This window comes from Adelges cooleyi, unplaced genomic scaffold (genome assembly GCF_023614345.1).
Source record: "Adelges cooleyi isolate 19-005CV unplaced genomic scaffold, UGA_ACOO_1.1 ACOO_flye_CR_arks_rails_tigmint_CR_PRNA_9, whole genome shotgun sequence".
NCBI lineage: Eukaryota > Metazoa > Arthropoda > Insecta > Hemiptera > Adelgidae > Adelges > Adelges cooleyi.
This window is the reverse complement of record NW_026096579.1, coordinates 14,959,648-14,978,118: the sequence shown is the minus strand read 5'-3', so window position 1 is coordinate 14,978,118 and position 18,471 is coordinate 14,959,648. Positions and strand designations below refer to the sequence as shown.

The window sequence follows — 18,471 nt, the reverse complement described above, 5'->3', positions numbered from 1 at the left end:
TAATAATTATAAGACAATTTTTTTCACATATTTATAATACTGAGAACTTTATCTAGGTACTCTCGTTGGCTTTTTGTGTTATAATATAATTATTATATCATTGGGATAATACCCAATGTTCACAATTTATATTATAACTTTAATATTTTTTTTTTACTTTTTTAAGTTCTAGTTAATGTTCTCCACTTTTAACGGTATCAAAATGAGTTTTCTATGACTATTTCACTTTGCCATAAACACGTTTTACGATTATTTTTAAAGGTCATAACGTTATAATATTTTATTTTTTCTACTAGACTATCATAACCTTCATACTAAATGTTAAAAAAAATTACTAGCTTTCCTAATCGTCATAGCCAAAATAAACTATGATGTTTGTTAGCTTCTTGAAAAATAATAAAACTCAAATTGAGCGTTGTCAAAGTTCAAGATATCATCATTTTTTTTTTGTTTCAAAAAGTAATTTTATTCCACTTTTCGATTTACCGTTAACAAAAAACAACAAAAATTATGAAATTAAAAACTAAAACTCACCGAGCAGGTATTGTGTAAGTCTTGATTTGTCAAATAATATTAACATAATTTATATACAATGGGTGTTCAGAGGTTCAAAACCCTCGTTTTTGCACCACATAACAGTAATGAGTCCTTTTTAAAATTAATTATGATGATAATAATAATCACCTTTTTTATTTTTGTAAAATTGTACCGTTTTTTGTGTTTAATTAGTTTACGCTAATTAGTGGTATTTATTCGTCTCGTTTCAAATCAAATTTGATCCGACGGTGAAATCTAGTTGTCGGCTAAGTAAAATTTAACTATATAACTTCGTTTTGAGGTGTTTTTAGGCCAACTTTTATTCAGGTATGCGTTTGAATATGTCCAATCAAAAAGCATTTAATAATAATTCAGTAAGACAATACCGAGTGCTTGCCGCAGGCATTTGAAACTTGTCGATTTTTTATGGCGCAATGGTAAAATAAATTGCAATCTTGTCATTCCTTATTACACGGTACTTCTTAATTTATCAATGCTCTTAGACGTTTGTCGTTCACAGTCAACCTAAGTTATTGACCTCAAAAACTGTTGCTTGCAGTCTGGTTTTATATACGACCACCCGTCATTAAGTATTTCATTTTTTTTATTCTGTTCCAATTAATGTTTACTGTTTCCACGCGTTTATGCAACGTTCATTTATTTTGGAAAACATTAAAAAACGTACCTACGCTGAATTCGGAATGTAAACGTTTTATTTTTTATTTTTAGGCTGTTCATTTATTTTTTACTATTTCTGGTTTTTATTTTAATCGCTCGAATTTATAAGTTATTTAATTATGTTACATCACGATTAATTCGAAATATATATAATAGAAACAAAATAATATTATTTATTTTATTTAATATTAGATAATTTATAACTTGGATAAGCCGCCTTCCGGAAATCAACTATTTCTATTCCGTATAAGCATCCCCCACTCATTATTAACGAAAGTTTACAAGTGTGTCAAATTAGAAGATACTTAAATGAGTCAAGACCATTCGGTGATCATTGAAACCTTATGAAAATTTATACTGTACAAAAAGTGTAAATTAGTATTTACTAACGTAAAACTGGTTGCTGGTAGTGAGGTAAGAAATAAGAAATTAGAGATAAGAGATTTAGAGTTCAAATATGGTCCAGCTGGATGCTGGAGGTGAGGTAAGAGATTAGAGATTAGAGTTAAGAGATGCTGCTGACAGCTGGATGCTTATCATAGCTTTAGTGACACAAAGTCATTACCAACTTACAATTCTGTATCTCTGTAAAAACAGATAACATAAGAATGGCTAGTCCGTAACTTAGTTGGTAGTTCGGTGAATTTATGAGCTGCACACATTTTCCGTTAAGACCGGATGATGTCAATATTATAAAACTGTCTTGGTTAGTAACTCATAATCTTAAATACACTTTACGGTTTACCTTGCGCCGCGCTTCTCACCGTGTCTCAATTCCAGCCGTTCTCATAAATAAACGATTCGAAACTGGTTACTTATCGAACACCTATTTTTTCAATAGATGGTTAATTTATTTTTTAATTTAACACACAATCGATACGAAATAGATGCTTGTTTGGATTTCAAAAAAATTAAATAATATCCATGCACAACATAGCATAATCTATTGCCCATGACAAGATTCCTTACGAATATAATTAAAGTTATAATAATGATAAGCTACACGATTGTCAGCAGGATACTCTGTGGACTTAATTATTAAAATTACAATTTTTATGTTGTAAGGACCTCTCTACATGAGAATTTATTAAGGCGCTTTATATATGCAATTTTTCAATAAAACTGAACATTAAGCTAAGATTGCTAAGACGTGTATTTGTGCCGCCAGTAGAGATAATTGAAGTTACCATTTTCTGCCATCTTTGTGTAGAATCTTATCACATATTTCTAACTGTTCTTTCACTGTTTATAACAATTATTACCAATCAAGTTGGTAGCACAGAATTACAGATATATTAATTAATACACACATGCATCTTACAAAAAAGGCCGAGGTCGACTTCAGTACTTATCACTAGTTAGCAATCTAGTTTATTAAATATATATATATATATATATCTGTGTATTAGGTTCTTGTTTTGGTCTTCGAGTCGAGATAAGATTTTTTCAAATACATTTAAATTTGATAACGCGTTGTAATCGCTTGTGTGCAGTGTTTATTGTGTTTACATGAAAAAAGGAACGTATCTATCCGGTTTTCAACTCGCATTCGGTAATTACATATCTCTTGCCGGGACTTTAATTGTCGGTTGTGATTTATCGTGGAATCCCCGTTATATACCGAGAAATAATAACACAATTTTAACAACTTGTATCAAACATATCCGCCACGGATGATGAACACATAAGTCGTATTATAATGGTGATAATATTAATAGTATGCCTTTTAAATAATATAGTATCGAGTACTTGACACGCAAGGAAAACAGCTTCGTGAAGAAGAGAAACGTCGAACAAAATAATCATGTTATCAGTTTTACAACGTATAAGATAACATATTTTTGATAAGATAAGAAAGTGATAACAATACAATAACGTTTTTGGTTTTAATTACAAAATATTATATTAATTAAGAAATAACGTCTATGATAATTTTAAGTGGCGCCCAGTCTTGGACGTCATACCACCACATTATTAAGGAGATCGGTATAGGCAATTTTTTTGCAAAATCTTAATTCAAAGGTTAAACTGTGTTGTGTAATTATATTAGTATAGTAATTAGGATTATTTTTTTTGGTAGCTATTTTATTATTCGGACTATCACTTTGACAGCGATTTAACATTCTTTTTTACTCATCTAAACATATTCTTTATTATTGGCTAAAAATAATAATCGTAGACATTTTTTTTTACCTATTTAAAATAATGAGAATTTTATCTAGGTCTCTCGTCGGTTTTCTCATATTTTAAGCCCAATATTCACCATTTATATTTTAATTCTGACATTTTTACTTTTTTAGGTGCTTGTATTTAAGGCAAAGTTCTAAAAAAACCGAGTAGTTATTTAAAAAAACTTACAAATTACAAATAAATAATATAACAATTTAAACCATAATATGTTTTTACGGGAACGATGATGGTTTATTTATAATCTGATATTACGAGTATTATGATTTGCGCGATACGTTTTAGCGCCGTTAATTATGTTAATTAACTTCTTATTGGTACTATTACAGGTTAGATATACTTATTAACAATAGCACAACAGGATCGAGACAAACGATGGAGAATAACGATGGTTGCCACTGAAACGTATTGTGTTTAAAACAATATTATGAGCGTCTAAAAAAAAAAAAACATATTAATAGACAAGACCGGTAGCCGTACAACGAATATTAATACAATAAAAGCATGTTACATATACATATAATACCTTTATGTATTATTAAAAAAAAAACGATCAAATGTTCTAAGAACTTCTTGGTCGTTGTGTGTGTGAGCTGTATAAGACCTGTGTACATCTATCTATGTATGTATGTATGTATATATGTATGAATAAACCATTTCCTCCCGTCTTACCTGATTGCGGTCTGGATTTGATGAATCTCGGCGGCGGTCGGTGTATAATATGTACATGTATAGCCGGTGAAACCTGCTGCCTGCGCCACCACCTGACGACCGTGCAGGGTGCGTTTGTACAGTATGTAAGTCTGTATTACATTTGCTTTGCCGGGCTACTAAAATAGAATATTATAATAAAGAAATTTATAAAATATCATAATACACTATATGCGTACTCGAATATATCGTATTTGATCATGAATTTTTTGTTTGTCTCCATGTGAACCTATAAAACGATGGGCGAAAAGCATAAAACTGTGGTTTTTAGAAAAAGTATTGCTTCAAGGTGAAAATGCTAAAGGATCTTTTTTGTAGAGAATTTTATCGGCTTTGGTTTTGTACATTACTTTCGTGTCCGTATAGTCAATAGAAATCGAGATATTTGCAAAAATTAGATTTTACCAACTTTGGGACTCCGTCCGTTATCACGCGTACAACATATCAATGGGGACTTTTCAGGATTTGTTCAAACGTCGAATAGAAGATCAAACAAATTATTGAAAATTATTCCAAACTCAAATCCCATATGTAACAGAAATTCAGGAAGAGCAGTAAGAGACGTCGGTAGAAGTATCTCTCGGGCGGCATATATCTTTTTAGGTAAGACTAGTCTAGTGCTTGATTTAGGGGGGGAGGGGCTGAGTACCACAACTGATTTTTTGGATATTCTAACGTACTCCTACTTTTTGTTTTAAGGAGAACGCACGGAACGGGTATTTATTTAAGCTTACCTGCTTTTATAAAATTTCTCAACTTAAATGTTTTGTGTGAATACACAATCCCTTTGTTTTGGACGGTGTGCGAACGTCGCCTTATAGGTGTCTGGGGTTCCCACGGTTTTCTTGAGAGATCCGACGGCAGCAGCTGTTAGCATAGGACCAGAAAGGACCCAGGGCGCGCGAACACCAGCTGCGGCAAAAAGGACCTCGGCTGCCTCTAAGCTGCCGGCCGCGACCTTATCAACTATTCTTATCCCGCCGGCCTCAGCTGTCTGCCCCCGCCGCCTCGGTTGTTGTCTATAGGACAAGGTCATTTTGTCTTTTTCTTTACATTTCCACGGCCGCTTGTTGTTCTCTTTATGCGTTTGTGAGGCATTAAAAAAAAAAAAAGGCGAACGCCAGTTAGTCGACTCAATGTAAATACCAAAATCACACCTGACTTACACAAGCGCGTAGGTAAAGAAGCCGGTATCAATTTATCGAGATAACAAGTCTGATGCGTTCAACCTCTCAAGTGTGCCTATTATCTATTGTCTACTTACCACCGAGTGTACATATTGTATTGTGTACGATGCAGTTATTTATGCAATGCTTGCAAACCATCAACCATTGTAAAGACAAAATAAATTGTGAAAAATTGAGATCACATTGTATAAAAGCAATATGGAAAATTTTGTTTTTATTTCTTATTAAGAGGACGTCACACACCCGTTATTTTCTTCAAAAAACCCTCCTTGCGCGGAATAATTTTACGAAGGCTATAATCAAAATTAAGAAACCAAATTTTTACATAATATAGACAACAACATTGTCTGTGTTCTACCATCGCCTTTTTTTAAATATTTTTACCAATTAATGAATAATTAATTAATTAAGAAAAGACTTTTCTTACTTTTTTAAAAATGATATAGCGTTGGTTGTATTAGGTATATCGAAAAAATATGGATGGTAGAACACAGATAATTTTGTCATAAATAATATGCATGAATTTCTTTCCTTAACTATGTATGAAGCCTGAGAAAAATTAATCAGCGCAAAGCAGTTTTGGTGGCAAAAAAAATGTATTTTATCCTATAGAAATGACTGTGATAGTCTGACAAAAAAAATGGCAATTAACAAAGTATTCTCATTACTGTGTTAATAAGTATACATTATAGTTCAAACTCTAAATTAAGATTTTTCGAAAAATTGCCTATACCCTACTCCTTGGAAATGACCGGTGTGGCGTCCTCTTAAACCCTATGAGATATTGAGTGGCTCATGATAAAAAAAATCAGCCGATACAAAAAACCAATACCCAGAATTGTATACCCGCAATTTTTATAGATTATTATTTGTATCAAGTTTAAGAATAATTAGTGAACTTTTGTTTTATCAAATGCGCATTGAAACTTTCAATGTCAAACTTTTTTTTTTAAAGGTTGTTGAAAGCGGACGGATTTTAAGGAGTTTTACTAAGGCAATAATTAAGAAAAACGAATAAATGAAATAATATCTTGTCTGAAGGTCAAACAATTAATTTTCTCTAGTAAAATTCGCCTGCGCAAACAGAAAATAAGGCTGCAATTATAATAGGAATAGAATATACATCTACTTCTTGTATATTAACCTAATGAGCTGTATATAAACTGTACAACAACTATATTACGATAATGATTATGATTACTTTTGCTTAAGTTCGTTGCGTTTATTTTATTGCACAAAGTGGGTCTTCCTTTAATCAGCGCCTATTTAAAAATAAATATATACATATTACATTGTAGTTGCGCCAAACTTAAAGGTAATCAAGGTTTAAAATTTAAACTCTACCCTTTTAAAATAGAATACCATAACAAAACTATTGAAAAGTGAATCTTTTTTACAAAGGCTACTTAAAATACTGACCTCCATCGCTGATTTTAGCCTCGAACTAATTATCTTGTTGAAATGTATCTTGACAAATATAAATAAATCTATAATAGGTATTTAGGAAAAGCAACACCTCGGGAAATTCAAATTTTACAAGAAAGACAACAAATCAACATTACTATATTATGAATATGTTCAATATGAAAAAAAAAATTGGACACTTTGCCTATTTCAAACACCGCGTTCAATTATATATAATATTAATTTAAAAAAGAGGCAGCGCTACCTCGTTTCGTTACCATAGATAAAATGCATAATATATAAAATGCACAGTAATGACAATCATAATATTCTGCGCACTTGTATTACTTGTAAATTAAGCATGTTTAACTAACGTGTTAATTAACAATTAATTTAACATGTTACTATAATAATTGTGCCTATCAAATCATTGTTTTGACCTATTACCAAACTCCCAAGAACTACCTTATCTAGAAAAAAATGTCTGATCTCAACGAACCAGAAATACGGGTAGGTATAAAATAGTTAATGTTTAATCAACAAAATGCACAGTAATGACAATCATGATAATTTACACTTACCTATATTACATTATTCCTCTATAATCGGTTAAACAAAAACCATGCTATACTATAATATTGTACTTATCAAACTTGCTGTTTTGACCTACTACCAAACTCCCAAGAACTGCCATATCTATACCGTCGTGAACACAAAATTGCTGATCTGAACGAATCAAGCACACCTATAAAATAGACGATATTTATTACTTTTGTAATAATACCACTTTGTACTTGCTTCTTACTAGCCGTACCCAACGCGATGTTGGGTTTTCACAAAACTATGTCCCTTTATTGCGTGCTATTGCTATGCTTAGTGTCGCGTTTAACTGAAGCAGCTGCCGTGGATAGCCAGAACATTGTAGAAGGCACAGGTTAGTAGTATATAATATTGCTACCACTTGTCGTTTTTTAATAATAATAACGCCTTTTTGTGTAGGTACAGTGAATACAGTATGTTTTAACGGATTGGGATGCCTGGACTTCAAACCTAACCTGAATGCGGAAAATGAAGAACCAATGCAAGTGTTCGAGCTTTTCACCAGGAAGAATAAAGAAAATGATCAGGTACAAATTTTACAAATCTTTTAGACCATAATTTATATGCTGTAGATATCTACACTTTCTTCTTTTTTTGTTTTCAGGGTCAGATGCTGGACGTTAAATTTACTGAAACAATAACAAACTCAAATTTTCAACCGAAAAATCCTACAAAGATCCTTATCCACGGTTGGATGTCCGAAAAAGAAGACATGCGGTCATGGATGCCGGTAACGCAAGTTACGTTTGAACTATAGTCTTTCAATTAAATTCTATTTTTTTTTTGTGCAGGATTTTAAAGATGAACTGTTAAAAAATTCCGACTCAAATGTCATATTCGTACAATGGAAAAGTAGCCAAATCTGGTACCCTACCTCGGTACAACAACTTAAAGGCGTAGCAAACGAAACCGCTATTCTAATCAAATATTTAAAGGTAATGTTAAAAATCTATGTATGTTTCTTAGTTGTATAATAAAATATATAGGGAGTAGTAATTTGCATAGTTCGACCAAGTAATTACAATAATTAAATTTGTCGATACACCAACGATAGTTATTTTAAATGGATTAAACAGTATAATATTATGAAGAAATGTCGATTGGCATATGGCTTGAAGAATTGTGTAGTGGCTAGTATTTTTTTTAAACTTATTTTGGTCTATATAAGACCATTGTTTTTTTGAAATTTTATTGAAATAACGGAAATAGGTCGAGATTTTTTCCTATTTTTTTTTTTTTGAAATGAAAATTTGTTTTTTCAAAACCGGAACAAAAATGTATAGTTTTAGTTTTTTTATTTAAAAATATCATCTTGGTAAAATTTTATTTTTTGCATATTTTGGCAGCAAATAGTGAAAAATGTACGAATAAAATAAAAAATAATACAGGGGCCTCACAGAATTCATAATACATTATATTTATACACAACTAAATTGTATTGTTTTTAATTTTATTTCGTAAGGCACATTTTTCACATTTTACTCCCAAAATAAGAAAAAAATCAAATTCCATCAAAGCATATTTTATTTAAAAAAAACTAAAAATATAAATTTTTCAAATTTTGAAAAAAAACAATTTTCATTACAAAAAAAAAAAAAATAGAAATAAATCTCGGCCCGTTCTCGTTATTAAACGTAAAGAGTCGATTTAAGTGTCTGATTTTATGATAAAAATTTCAGAATTTCAATACTGGTCGAAATCGATTTTTCGTTAAAAACTTACTTAAAAAACCTCTATTAAAAAAAAAAAAAAAAAAATACTATTCGTTACCTGTTACGTTTTCGACAACCACAGTCTTTGTATACAATTATTATAAGTTTTTAAATTATATATTTTTAATTTTTATTACCGCATGTCAGAACCACCTGGGACTAGATCTGACAAATGTCCATCTGATAGGACACAGTTTAGGAGCGCACACAGTCGGTTTTGTTGGCAAACACCTCCAAGGGCAAGTAGGCCGCATCACAGGGCTTGACCCTGCCGGACCGGCGTACTACAATGCGCCCCCTGCGAATAGGCTTGATTATACGGATGCACAATTCGTAGACGTCATACACACGGGTGGAACAAGCAGGCTTTTTGGTAAGTACATATATTATACGTGTTCATTTCTTATTAAACCCTATGAGATATTGCGTGGCCCTTGATAAAAGAATCACCCTGTATGTATAGATATATACATACGTTTTGATTTCTTCTAAGTCTATATCATACTGTACATGTACAGTAAAGTGTAATTTTTTTTTGATAGTAATCGTTTTATTATCGTTGATAGGACTAGGTTTAAGAAAGGCTATTGGCCACATTGACTTTTATCCGAACGGCGGTCAAAAGCAACCGGGATGCTATAAAAAACAGGACAAGGGAGGTTTTATGGCACCAGCGACTGAACTCTTTTGTACCCACATAAGAGCCCTGCAAGTATTCTACGAATCTATTAACTCAAAATGCCCGTTCGTTGCAAACAAATGCGATTCATATGAGGATTTCCAACAGGTAAATCAAAATAACCTTTTAAATTGATAAACAAAAATTAATTGTTAAATTTTCTAATACTGTATGATTTTATTTGCAGGGTAAATGTTTTTCAACTAACGAAACAGATTTGAACATAATGGGTATGAATGCAACAAAACCTACTCATCCTCCTGGTACAAAGTACTTCTTAACCACGGGAATGGTCTCGCCGTATTGCAGTAAGTGACATAATAATATTTAAAGCTAATAGCAGTTTGAGATTTAGATAATAATAGTTGTAATAGTTAGTGCTGTACAATAATGTAACGGGAATATGCAAAATAACATTTATAGTTATTTTTTATTTTTGTTCTTTTCTAGGAAAGCAGTATAAGGTCAAATTGAATTTAGCTAAACCCTTAGGATATGCCCTAAACGACAACGATTTAATTAGCAATTCAGATGCGCTACAAAAGTAATTTTCGAATTATCAAAAGATTAGTAAAAAATCAGAAATTTAATGTTTTTGTTATTTGTGTAGTGTCGACGAGACAACGGATCCAGACAGTCTTGTGATCATCCAACCTTCCGATAAATGAGAAACGAAGGAGTTCTGCAGGGACGATATTATAACAAGATTTTGTAACAGTATAGCGACAAAAACTGAAGAATATGATACTAGATAGGATATAAAACATTTTTTTGCAATAGTAAAATTAGAAAAAATATTATAAATATAGTAGTGTGTAATAAAGTTATTGATGGACAGTTTGTCACCTGTATTTTTTTAAACATTCAAACCGTTCCCATTCTGTGATTATTTTTTTTATTTTGTTTTTTAAACATAAACTACAGAAGACACTAGGTTATACACTGTGATTTATGTGTTATTGTGGTAAATAATAAGTATATACGAATTAATTGTTTCATTTAGTGGGGCCTAATGCTTCGAATGAGTTGTTTGGGATTTATAGAATTTAATTTAAATGTAATACAATGTTTGTCAGTAAGAAATTCATATTATTTATCACAATAACACCTGCACTGAGAGTAATAACCTAATAATAACAATCTGGGCAAACAATTTTATATTGAAATGATTGTAGAATAGGAACAAATTTTTGCAACTTTTAAATTTTCACCTAAATTACAATAATATAAGGTTGCTTAATCTATATTTAATTACAATCATTATAGTAGTAGATATAATTATAATGAGTGCTAATCACGCCAATCGTATTTCGAAAAAGTTATTCCATGTTAAAACGACTTCAAGCTCAAAATAAACTTTGAGTTGCCAAAGGAGGTCGTTGCCGTTATAATAGCATGTTGCCATTCTAAATTTATACTTGGATCGTTTTAAAAGAGAAATGCGTAGTAGGTACCTGACCCATATAGTTCAAAAATAGCTGAACATAATAATTCGCTAAAAATTTAAAAAAATATCTTAAACTCGAGCGCCAGTAAGTCAAGTAGGAAAAAAACACGGCGTATAACCTGAGACTGTTTAACAACATATAAGTACAGCTTGTACACAACAACACAGGCATTTTAACGAAGCCAACAAAAATTGCTCGTTACAATTTGCAAAATTATAAAGTGTGACGACTTAAACTATAGTTGGCACTTGCTTGCTTTATGCACACGCTGTTAATTTGCATTAAAAAAATGACAAATGTGTTGTGAACTGTGGAGCTCACACGGTAGCAGCTATTCAGTGCTTTGGCAACTTCAAATAGAAAACATGAGTCTAGGTTTAATATAAAAATGTGTAAAAAAAAAAAAAAAAAACTACAAACAGTAAATACTAAATGCGGCTTACAGTCAACTTCGCATCGGCTATTTCCCGCCAATTTTTCCATCTACCACCAAACAAAAATGATACAAACGTCCAATTTGTAAAAATATATGTTTATCTCATAAAATAAGTAGGATCTATCTCATGAATGATACACACACACACACACTCATTTGTTTCGTTCACAATAGGTAGGTACAAAAATATGCATGATTGAGAAAAATATAATTTCAGGTATCTTTTTACTGCTGTTTGTCTTTGTTTTGGTAACGGCCTTTACAGGTACACGAATCCTATTAAAATGCCAATTACACCGTCGACCTTTTTGTGAACGCACTAGCATACAGGTGGTCCGGTAAAATGTGTGAAACAAAGCGTGAAATAGTTTCTTTTTTGTGTTGAAAAAAAAAGCATAATATGTACAATGATAATGGAACACCTGATTTTTTGGTATCGATAAATTCTATGTAAAAAAAAAAAAAAAATGCCAAATGTCTCCAGTTTTATTTCGCAGAATTCGCGGTGATTTCAATGACTTCTTTGAGCCAAACATGAATGACAATGCACCGTGCTCCTCTGAAGTCGCAGGGGTCGTGTGACCCTATATGGGGTGACACTGTGACAATACCTTGTTCGGTTCCTATATACAAGTTGGTTTACAGTACATTACATTTAACCGAATTTCAACAGAAATACTAGAGGGCACGCTTTTCCTTAATTTAATGTGTGTTCAATGTAAACATGTACTAAAAACTAAACTACTTTGAGAAAAATTGTAATTTATCCTATAGAAATGACTGTGATAGTTTGACAAAAAAAAATGGCAATCAATAAAGTATCCTCATTACTGTATTAAATATTAATAAGTATACACTACAGTTCAAACTGTAAATTAAGATTTTGTAAAATGTTGCCTATACTTTACTCCTTAGAAACGGCCTGGATAGCGTCCTCTTAGATTAACTATTACTAAACGGTTTCGGTAAAACATTGTGAAGGTAAAATGAAAAAAACTGTGTTGTAGATCATCTTGACATGAGTAATGAAAATAATCTCTAAATAATTACTATGATTATCGAGGAGAGCGCGGAAACAATTACATAATCGAGATGGTTGCATAGAGTTGTTTGCATGCCTTGTTACAGTAGGTACCTGTAATTAATTGAAAACAACATGAAATAAGTTTACCGTCACGCCAACGGTAATTACAATTTTGTTACATTAACGACGAGAAATTTCCGTTTTTTATTATTTTTATTATAATTTATAAATGTTCAAAGTTTCAATACGAGTTGAACGTTTAACGGCCGTTCTCACTAGTTTGATTTAGCCTACAATTATTGTAGTAAGTTATGTTGTCATAATCAGTCCAGTACATATTGAGCCCATTCGCCCAACACTTTTACATGCAAACTTAAACTGATAAACTGATAAGCATGTCTCTTCCCCACTTCTTTTCAATTTATTTACTTGGAAAAAAATTAATTTTAGGTTGAAAATTAAAAAAAAAAAAGGAAAGATTATCGAGTACATTCATTATCATCATGTAGCTTAACGAGTAGATTATATTATTGTATATTGAAAAATAATTTTCTATACATCAAGTAGTGACATCTATCGTATTATTTATTTACCAAAAACTAAAAAGAACATACTGATAGACAGCGTCAGTAGTCATGTTGATTATTCATCTATTTGTATCTTAAACGAGTATTCTAAATTATAGTAGGTATCTGACGATTTGTATCCATACATATTACTTGATTAAAAACATACTTACAACTTTTTAAGACAAATTATTAATTCTACGACATACTTGTTAAACGCAAGTTCTGAAGTAACTTTCTTGTATCTTATACTCGACAAAACACCAGCTTTTGTGTTTATCCATTATTATTATGGGGATAAATTAGAATGATATATTATATTATGAAAAAACACACCAAAGGTTAAATAAAAAAAAAAAAGGTATTCCTTGATTTAACACTTACTTTTATTAGTCTACTTTGTCTTTCTAATAATTTGAGAACAAAATTGACTTGTGTAGTAGACTGTAGGTAAATTGGTTAGACAACAGCTTGACAAATTTATTTGTTTTTGAAAAGTTTATGTGTATGTAATATTTAACAAATTATTTTCTCTTAAACTATTCATGAAATTGTATGAAAGATCTGTTTCATCTATTTTACGCACACTCTGGTTGTTTTTGTTTTTTGTTTTTTATCTATCATTTTATATTTATCGTTTAAAAATAATGTCATTACTAATAATGTATCTAACCTTACATTTACTCTTTACTCTTTAGTACTGTTTAATTATTGAGCCAAATATTTTTTTATTAATAAAAAAAAAACCATTTGATTTGTCCAATTTTTTTAAACATAAGTATGTTTAAAACGATGTTCATAGGAATGAAGAATATCTAATAATATTGTTCAATATACCTATTCAGAATTTCCAGTTATAATTTAAATGTTGCCGCCAAACTACTTATCTGAAGATAGCGGTACTATAAAAAGTGTTTCTAACTTCAGTTTAATAATTTCCCGCCATTTGATTGTTTAGCAAATGGCAATGTGTTGTGGTGAGATTTTAGGCTTTACCATTACCACTATAAGTATTTACCTCATCATAAGGCTAAAAACTTTAGTCTTGATTATTATTTATTATTGTTATTGTTTAAATATTAAGTTTGAAGTTAGGACATCCAACGTTGTAATAATTGTTTTTGAGTAACGTTTATATTTATTAAACAAAATGTCAGACGTAAGTAACCCACAACTATTAGTAACCTGTATTTTATTCATATTAATATTTATTATAAATGCTACTATTTTCTATGACTAACATAGAGAGAATCCAGCCCAGAACCGTTTGACGAGGCTGGGTTTGACGGCGCCGATACTTCTCCTGTTCGCAATTTCAACGATGAAGTATTGAGTGAAGGTGATGTATTGAGTTTAAGTCAATTTGATGACCCCGAAGAAGAAGACGGGGAAGAACTATTCGGAGATAACTTGGAACGGTAAAGTCAACTATAAAACTATTTTTTTTTTAAATTAAATATATTTTTTAATAATTAAATGTTAACAGTGATTACCGCCCAATACCAGCGCTTGATCGTTATGACGGTGAAGAGTTAGATGAAGACGATTATGACTCCATGAGCCCAGGGGCAAGAGCTGCGGCCGAAAGAGAATTACAAAGACGTGATAGAGAAGAAGGCACAGGTCGAAGAGATGCCGATGACATTCTGTATGGTTAGTATTTAGTATTAATGTTAATTTAGCGCGTATTAATTGAGATTTTGTTCTTAAGACGAGCATGATTTGGACGATGAGGGTTCTAAAAGAAAACGTCGAATGGCTGAGAGAGCTGCCACTGGTTTTATCGACGATGATGCTCCTGATGAAGAAGTATATTATCGATATAATCAAGTTTAATGAATATATAGTTTTTATACATTCTATTTAATAATTCTGTTTAGATGATCGAGTCTATTGAGAATTTACAAGACACAAAAGGGCACTCGGTTTCCGAGTGGGTAGCTATGCTTGGTCCGAAAACTGAAATTGCGAACCGCTTCAAAAACTTTTTGAGGAACGATGTTAACGCGAGTGGCGCTTATGTGTATAAAGAAAAAATCAGGCGCATGTGTGAGAGCAATTTGTGTAGTTTAGAAGTAGAGTTTACCAATTTGGCAAACAAGCAGCACACTTTAGCGTTGTTCTTGCCAGAAGCTCCTTCAGAAATGATAAACATTTTTAATGAAGTCGCTAAAGATTTGGTTATAACCATGTATCCTCAATACCAACGTGTCACATCCGAGATATTTGTGCGCATCACTGATTTACCGTTAATTGAAGAAATTCGGACTTTTAAGTATGTTTTTTTAGCACTTTAAAAGTGTCATCTATTTAATAATCGCCTAACAAACGTATAATTGATTTTAGAAAAATCCATTTGAACCAGCTAGTCCGGACTCGTGGTGTAGTAACATCGACTACTGGGGTGTTACCACAACTTAGTTTAATTAAGTACGATTGTTCAAAATGTGGGTATGTGATGGGTCCATTTACACAATCTCAAAGTCAAGAAGTGAAACCGGGTTCATGTCCAGAATGTCAAAGCACCGGACCATTCATGGTTAGTAAAGTTATCAAAATTAAAATTCAAGAGTAGCAGCATGTAGTTAAAAAAAAATTATTTGTGTTTAATTAGGTGAATATGGAGCAAACCGTGTACCGCAACTATCAAAAAATTACAATACAAGAGTCTCCCGGAAGCATACCGCCCGGTCGTATACCTCGTAGCAAAGACTGTATATTATTAGCGGATTTGTGCGATCAATGTAAACCCGGGGACGAAATTGATGTTACTGGAATTTATTCAAATAGTTATGAAGGGTCATTGAACACCGGCAATGGCTTTCCAGTATTTGCAACGGTTATCATGGCAAATCATTTGATTGTAAAAGATAACAAACATATAGTCGATTCGTTAACTGATGAAGACGTTTCGCAAATATTGAAGTTGGCTAAAGATCATAAAATCGGAGACCGAGTCGCCGCATCGATTGCTCCATCAATTTATGGACACGATTATATCAAGAAAAGTTTAGCATTGGCTTTGTTTGGCGGAGAACCAAAAAATCCAGGTTGGTTTAAAAAAAAAAGAAATTACCTTGATAATTATTGCACATATTAAAAAAGTATTTGGAATATTAAATGAATTAATGTTTTTTGTTTAATACTTAAAATGTTATTATTAGGTGATAAACATAAACTAAGAGGAGACATTAACGTACTGTTGTGTGGAGATCCTGGAACAGCCAAGTCTCAGTTTTTGAAGTATGTCGAAAAAGTAGCGCCTCGAGCTATTTTTACCACAGGCCAAGGAGCTTCAGCAGTAGGTCTAACGGCCTACGTCAAACGTGACACACAAAGCAAGGAATGGACATTAGAAGCTGGTGCACTCGTTTTAGCCGATCAAGGCATTTGTATTATTGACGAGTTTGATAAGGTAGAAATGTGATTCATTTCATAGAATATATGAATGGTTGGTTACAGAGTCTGAGCAACATTTTTGTAGGTTTACAACAGAAGAGTCAAAAAACCTTTTGTTTGTGGTTTTATTTTTTACAAAGATAATAACTTTTTTTGTAGTAGGAATTAAAATTGTTCAGTAAAAAATTGTTACAGATGTACATTTGACATAGCATATTTTTCCCTATCCAAAAGTATATGCGATATCTTAGGCCCCTTTGCCGTGTAACCATCGATATATTTCTCGATATCAATGCAGCTCAGTTTTCATTAAAAATTGTCATTTCAATTATAGATGAATGATCAAGATAGAACTTCTATTCATGAAGCTATGGAACAGCAAAGTATATCCATCTCAAAAGCCGGTATTGTCACTTCACTCCAAGCCAGGTGTTCTGTCATGGCGGCGGCTAACCCGATCGGTGGTCGTTATGATCCTGCCATGACGTTTTCAGAAAACGTTAGTCATGCAAACCAATGACAATGAAACTAGTAATATACTTACATATTTGATTATTAATATAAATAAACATATTTCAGGTTAATTTGTCTGAACCCATCATGTCGAGGTTTGATGTCCTTTGTGTTGTACGTGACGAAGTAGACCAAGCTAAAGATTGTCAGCTTGCCACATTTGTGGTCCAGTCCCACATGCGTAATCATCCACTCAACAAAGACAAACAGTGTGACATAAGGAACCCATTTTCTACCACCGATGTAGAACAAATACCTCAAGACCTGTTGAAAAAGTACATCGTTTACGCCAAGCAAAACATTCATCCTAAACTTCATCGAATGGATCAGGACAAAGTGGCCAAAATGTACAGCCAATTACGACAAGAATCGATGGTAAAATAAATAATTCTAATTGCGCGTTTGCGTGTGCAATATTAATTAAATTTATGTCATTAAAAATAATGTCTTGTGCTTTACAAAGATGACTGGAAGTTTGCCCATTACAGTTCGTCACATTGAGAGTATGATTCGAATGGCCGAGGCTAACGCTAAAATGCATTTAAGAGATTACGTCCAAGAAGACGATGTCAATATGGCCATACGTATTATGTTGGAGTCTTTCATTGAGACTCAAAAGTATAGCGTCATGAAAACTATGAGAAAAGTATGTCGTCATAGTTTGTCAAAAAATAATAATTACAATTATTTGGATATTTAAATATTTATTTTTCATATTTGTTTAGGCATTCCAAAAATATTTGTCGTTCAAAAAAGACATCACGGAACTTTTATACTTTATATTACATCAAATGGCTACTGATCAATTAGCATACATTAGAGGAATACACGGTGTTACAGTCAACACGATTGAAATACACGAAAAAGATTTCAAAGATAAAGTAAACATTCATTTTTCAATTTTGAAAGTTATAGTTTTAGATTATGCTAAACCCATAATTGTATGGTTTAATATAATGGGATGTTTTCTATTTATTTATTTTTGCTTATAGGTGAAGCAAATAGATGTGCACGATCTCAGACCGTTTTTCGAGAGCAAATTGTTCAAAAATAATAACTTTGTTTATGATGAAAAAAGACATATGATAATTCAAACATTACTTGTCAATGAATAATGTGCTTACATATCATTAAATTTTAACTTACAACTAAGAGGTTGAATGAAACACAGTTTTTACAACATACTGTATGTATTCAAATTTAAATGTTCATAAATTCTTTTTTTTTTTTATAAATATAAAAAGTATAAATGCTTTTTATTTTTTTTATGTTAAAAGTTGTAAAAATGTTTTATTTATATTCCAGTGTCAAATATTGTACGATTTATTTTTATACCTATCTTCAAACAACATGTACCTAAAGTACCTATGGTACTCAAATGTAACTATAG

The 18,471-nt window shown here is 31.7% G+C and overlaps 2 protein-coding genes and 1 long non-coding RNA gene across 4 annotated transcripts; 2 read left to right on the top strand and 1 right to left on the bottom strand.

Moving 5' to 3' along the window:
• Window positions 1–3,715: 3,715 nt before the first annotated feature.
• LOC126846975 (uncharacterized) lies at window positions 3,716–5,170 on the bottom strand. The gene is made up of 3 exons (XR_007686950.1): window positions 4,848–5,170; window positions 4,075–4,232; window positions 3,716–3,837 (listed from the first exon to the last, which is right to left on the bottom strand). It is a non-coding gene; the product is annotated as an uncharacterized LOC126846975 (long non-coding RNA).
• Window positions 5,171–7,470: 2,300 nt separating this feature from the next.
• Window positions 7,471–10,535, top strand: LOC126846346 (pancreatic lipase-related protein 2-like). 2 transcript variants are annotated; one of them, XM_050585674.1, is made up of 9 exons: window positions 7,471–7,638; window positions 7,710–7,831; window positions 7,909–8,034; window positions 8,096–8,239; window positions 9,164–9,389; window positions 9,583–9,803; window positions 9,883–10,003; window positions 10,146–10,239; window positions 10,306–10,535. In XM_050585674.1, the coding sequence occupies exons 1-9, from the start codon at window positions 7,527–7,529 to the stop codon at window positions 10,361–10,363; spliced, it is 1,224 nt and encodes a 407-aa protein (XP_050441631.1). In that variant the 5' UTR covers window positions 7,471–7,526; the 3' UTR covers window positions 10,364–10,535. The 2 variants fall into 2 exon arrangements, with proteins under 2 accessions (XP_050441631.1, XP_050441630.1); XM_050585673.1 differs by having other exon boundaries at window positions 7,704–7,831.
• Window positions 10,536–14,146: 3,611 nt separating this feature from the next.
• Window positions 14,147–18,432, top strand: LOC126846217 (DNA replication licensing factor Mcm2). Its single transcript, XM_050585470.1, has 13 exons — window positions 14,147–14,328; window positions 14,415–14,587; window positions 14,656–14,822; window positions 14,881–14,978; window positions 15,050–15,444; window positions 15,516–15,708; window positions 15,784–16,219; window positions 16,334–16,584; window positions 16,903–17,067; window positions 17,148–17,456; window positions 17,545–17,727; window positions 17,807–17,962; window positions 18,074–18,432. Exons 1-13 carry the CDS (start codon window positions 14,320–14,322, stop codon window positions 18,194–18,196), a joined length of 2,658 nt encoding a protein of 885 aa, XP_050441427.1. The 5' UTR covers window positions 14,147–14,319; the 3' UTR covers window positions 18,197–18,432.
• The last annotated feature ends 39 nt before the right edge of the window (window positions 18,433–18,471 follow it).

What these genes read in the sequence shown, in the direction of transcription:
- LOC126846346 (XM_050585673.1), top strand. Translation starts at nt 7,527, where the DNA reads ATGTTGGGTTTTCACAAAACTATGTCCCTTTATTGCGTGCTATTGCTA. An exon ending in GAACATTGTAGAAGGCACAG is followed by an intron (nt 7,639 to 7,703) that starts GTTAGTAGTATA and finishes CTTTTTGTGTAG; the next exon opens with GTACAGTGAATACAGTATGT. An exon ending in TTCTAATCAAATATTTAAAG is followed by an intron (nt 8,240 to 9,163) that starts GTAATGTTAAAA and finishes ACCGCATGTCAG; the next exon opens with AACCACCTGGGACTAGATCT.
- LOC126846217 (XM_050585470.1), top strand. An exon ending in CGGAGAACCAAAAAATCCAG is followed by an intron (nt 16,220 to 16,333) that starts GTTGGTTTAAAA and finishes TGTTATTATTAG; the next exon opens with GTGATAAACATAAACTAAGA. An exon ending in AAAAAGATTTCAAAGATAAA is followed by an intron (nt 17,963 to 18,073) that starts GTAAACATTCAT and finishes TTTTGCTTATAG; the next exon opens with GTGAAGCAAATAGATGTGCA.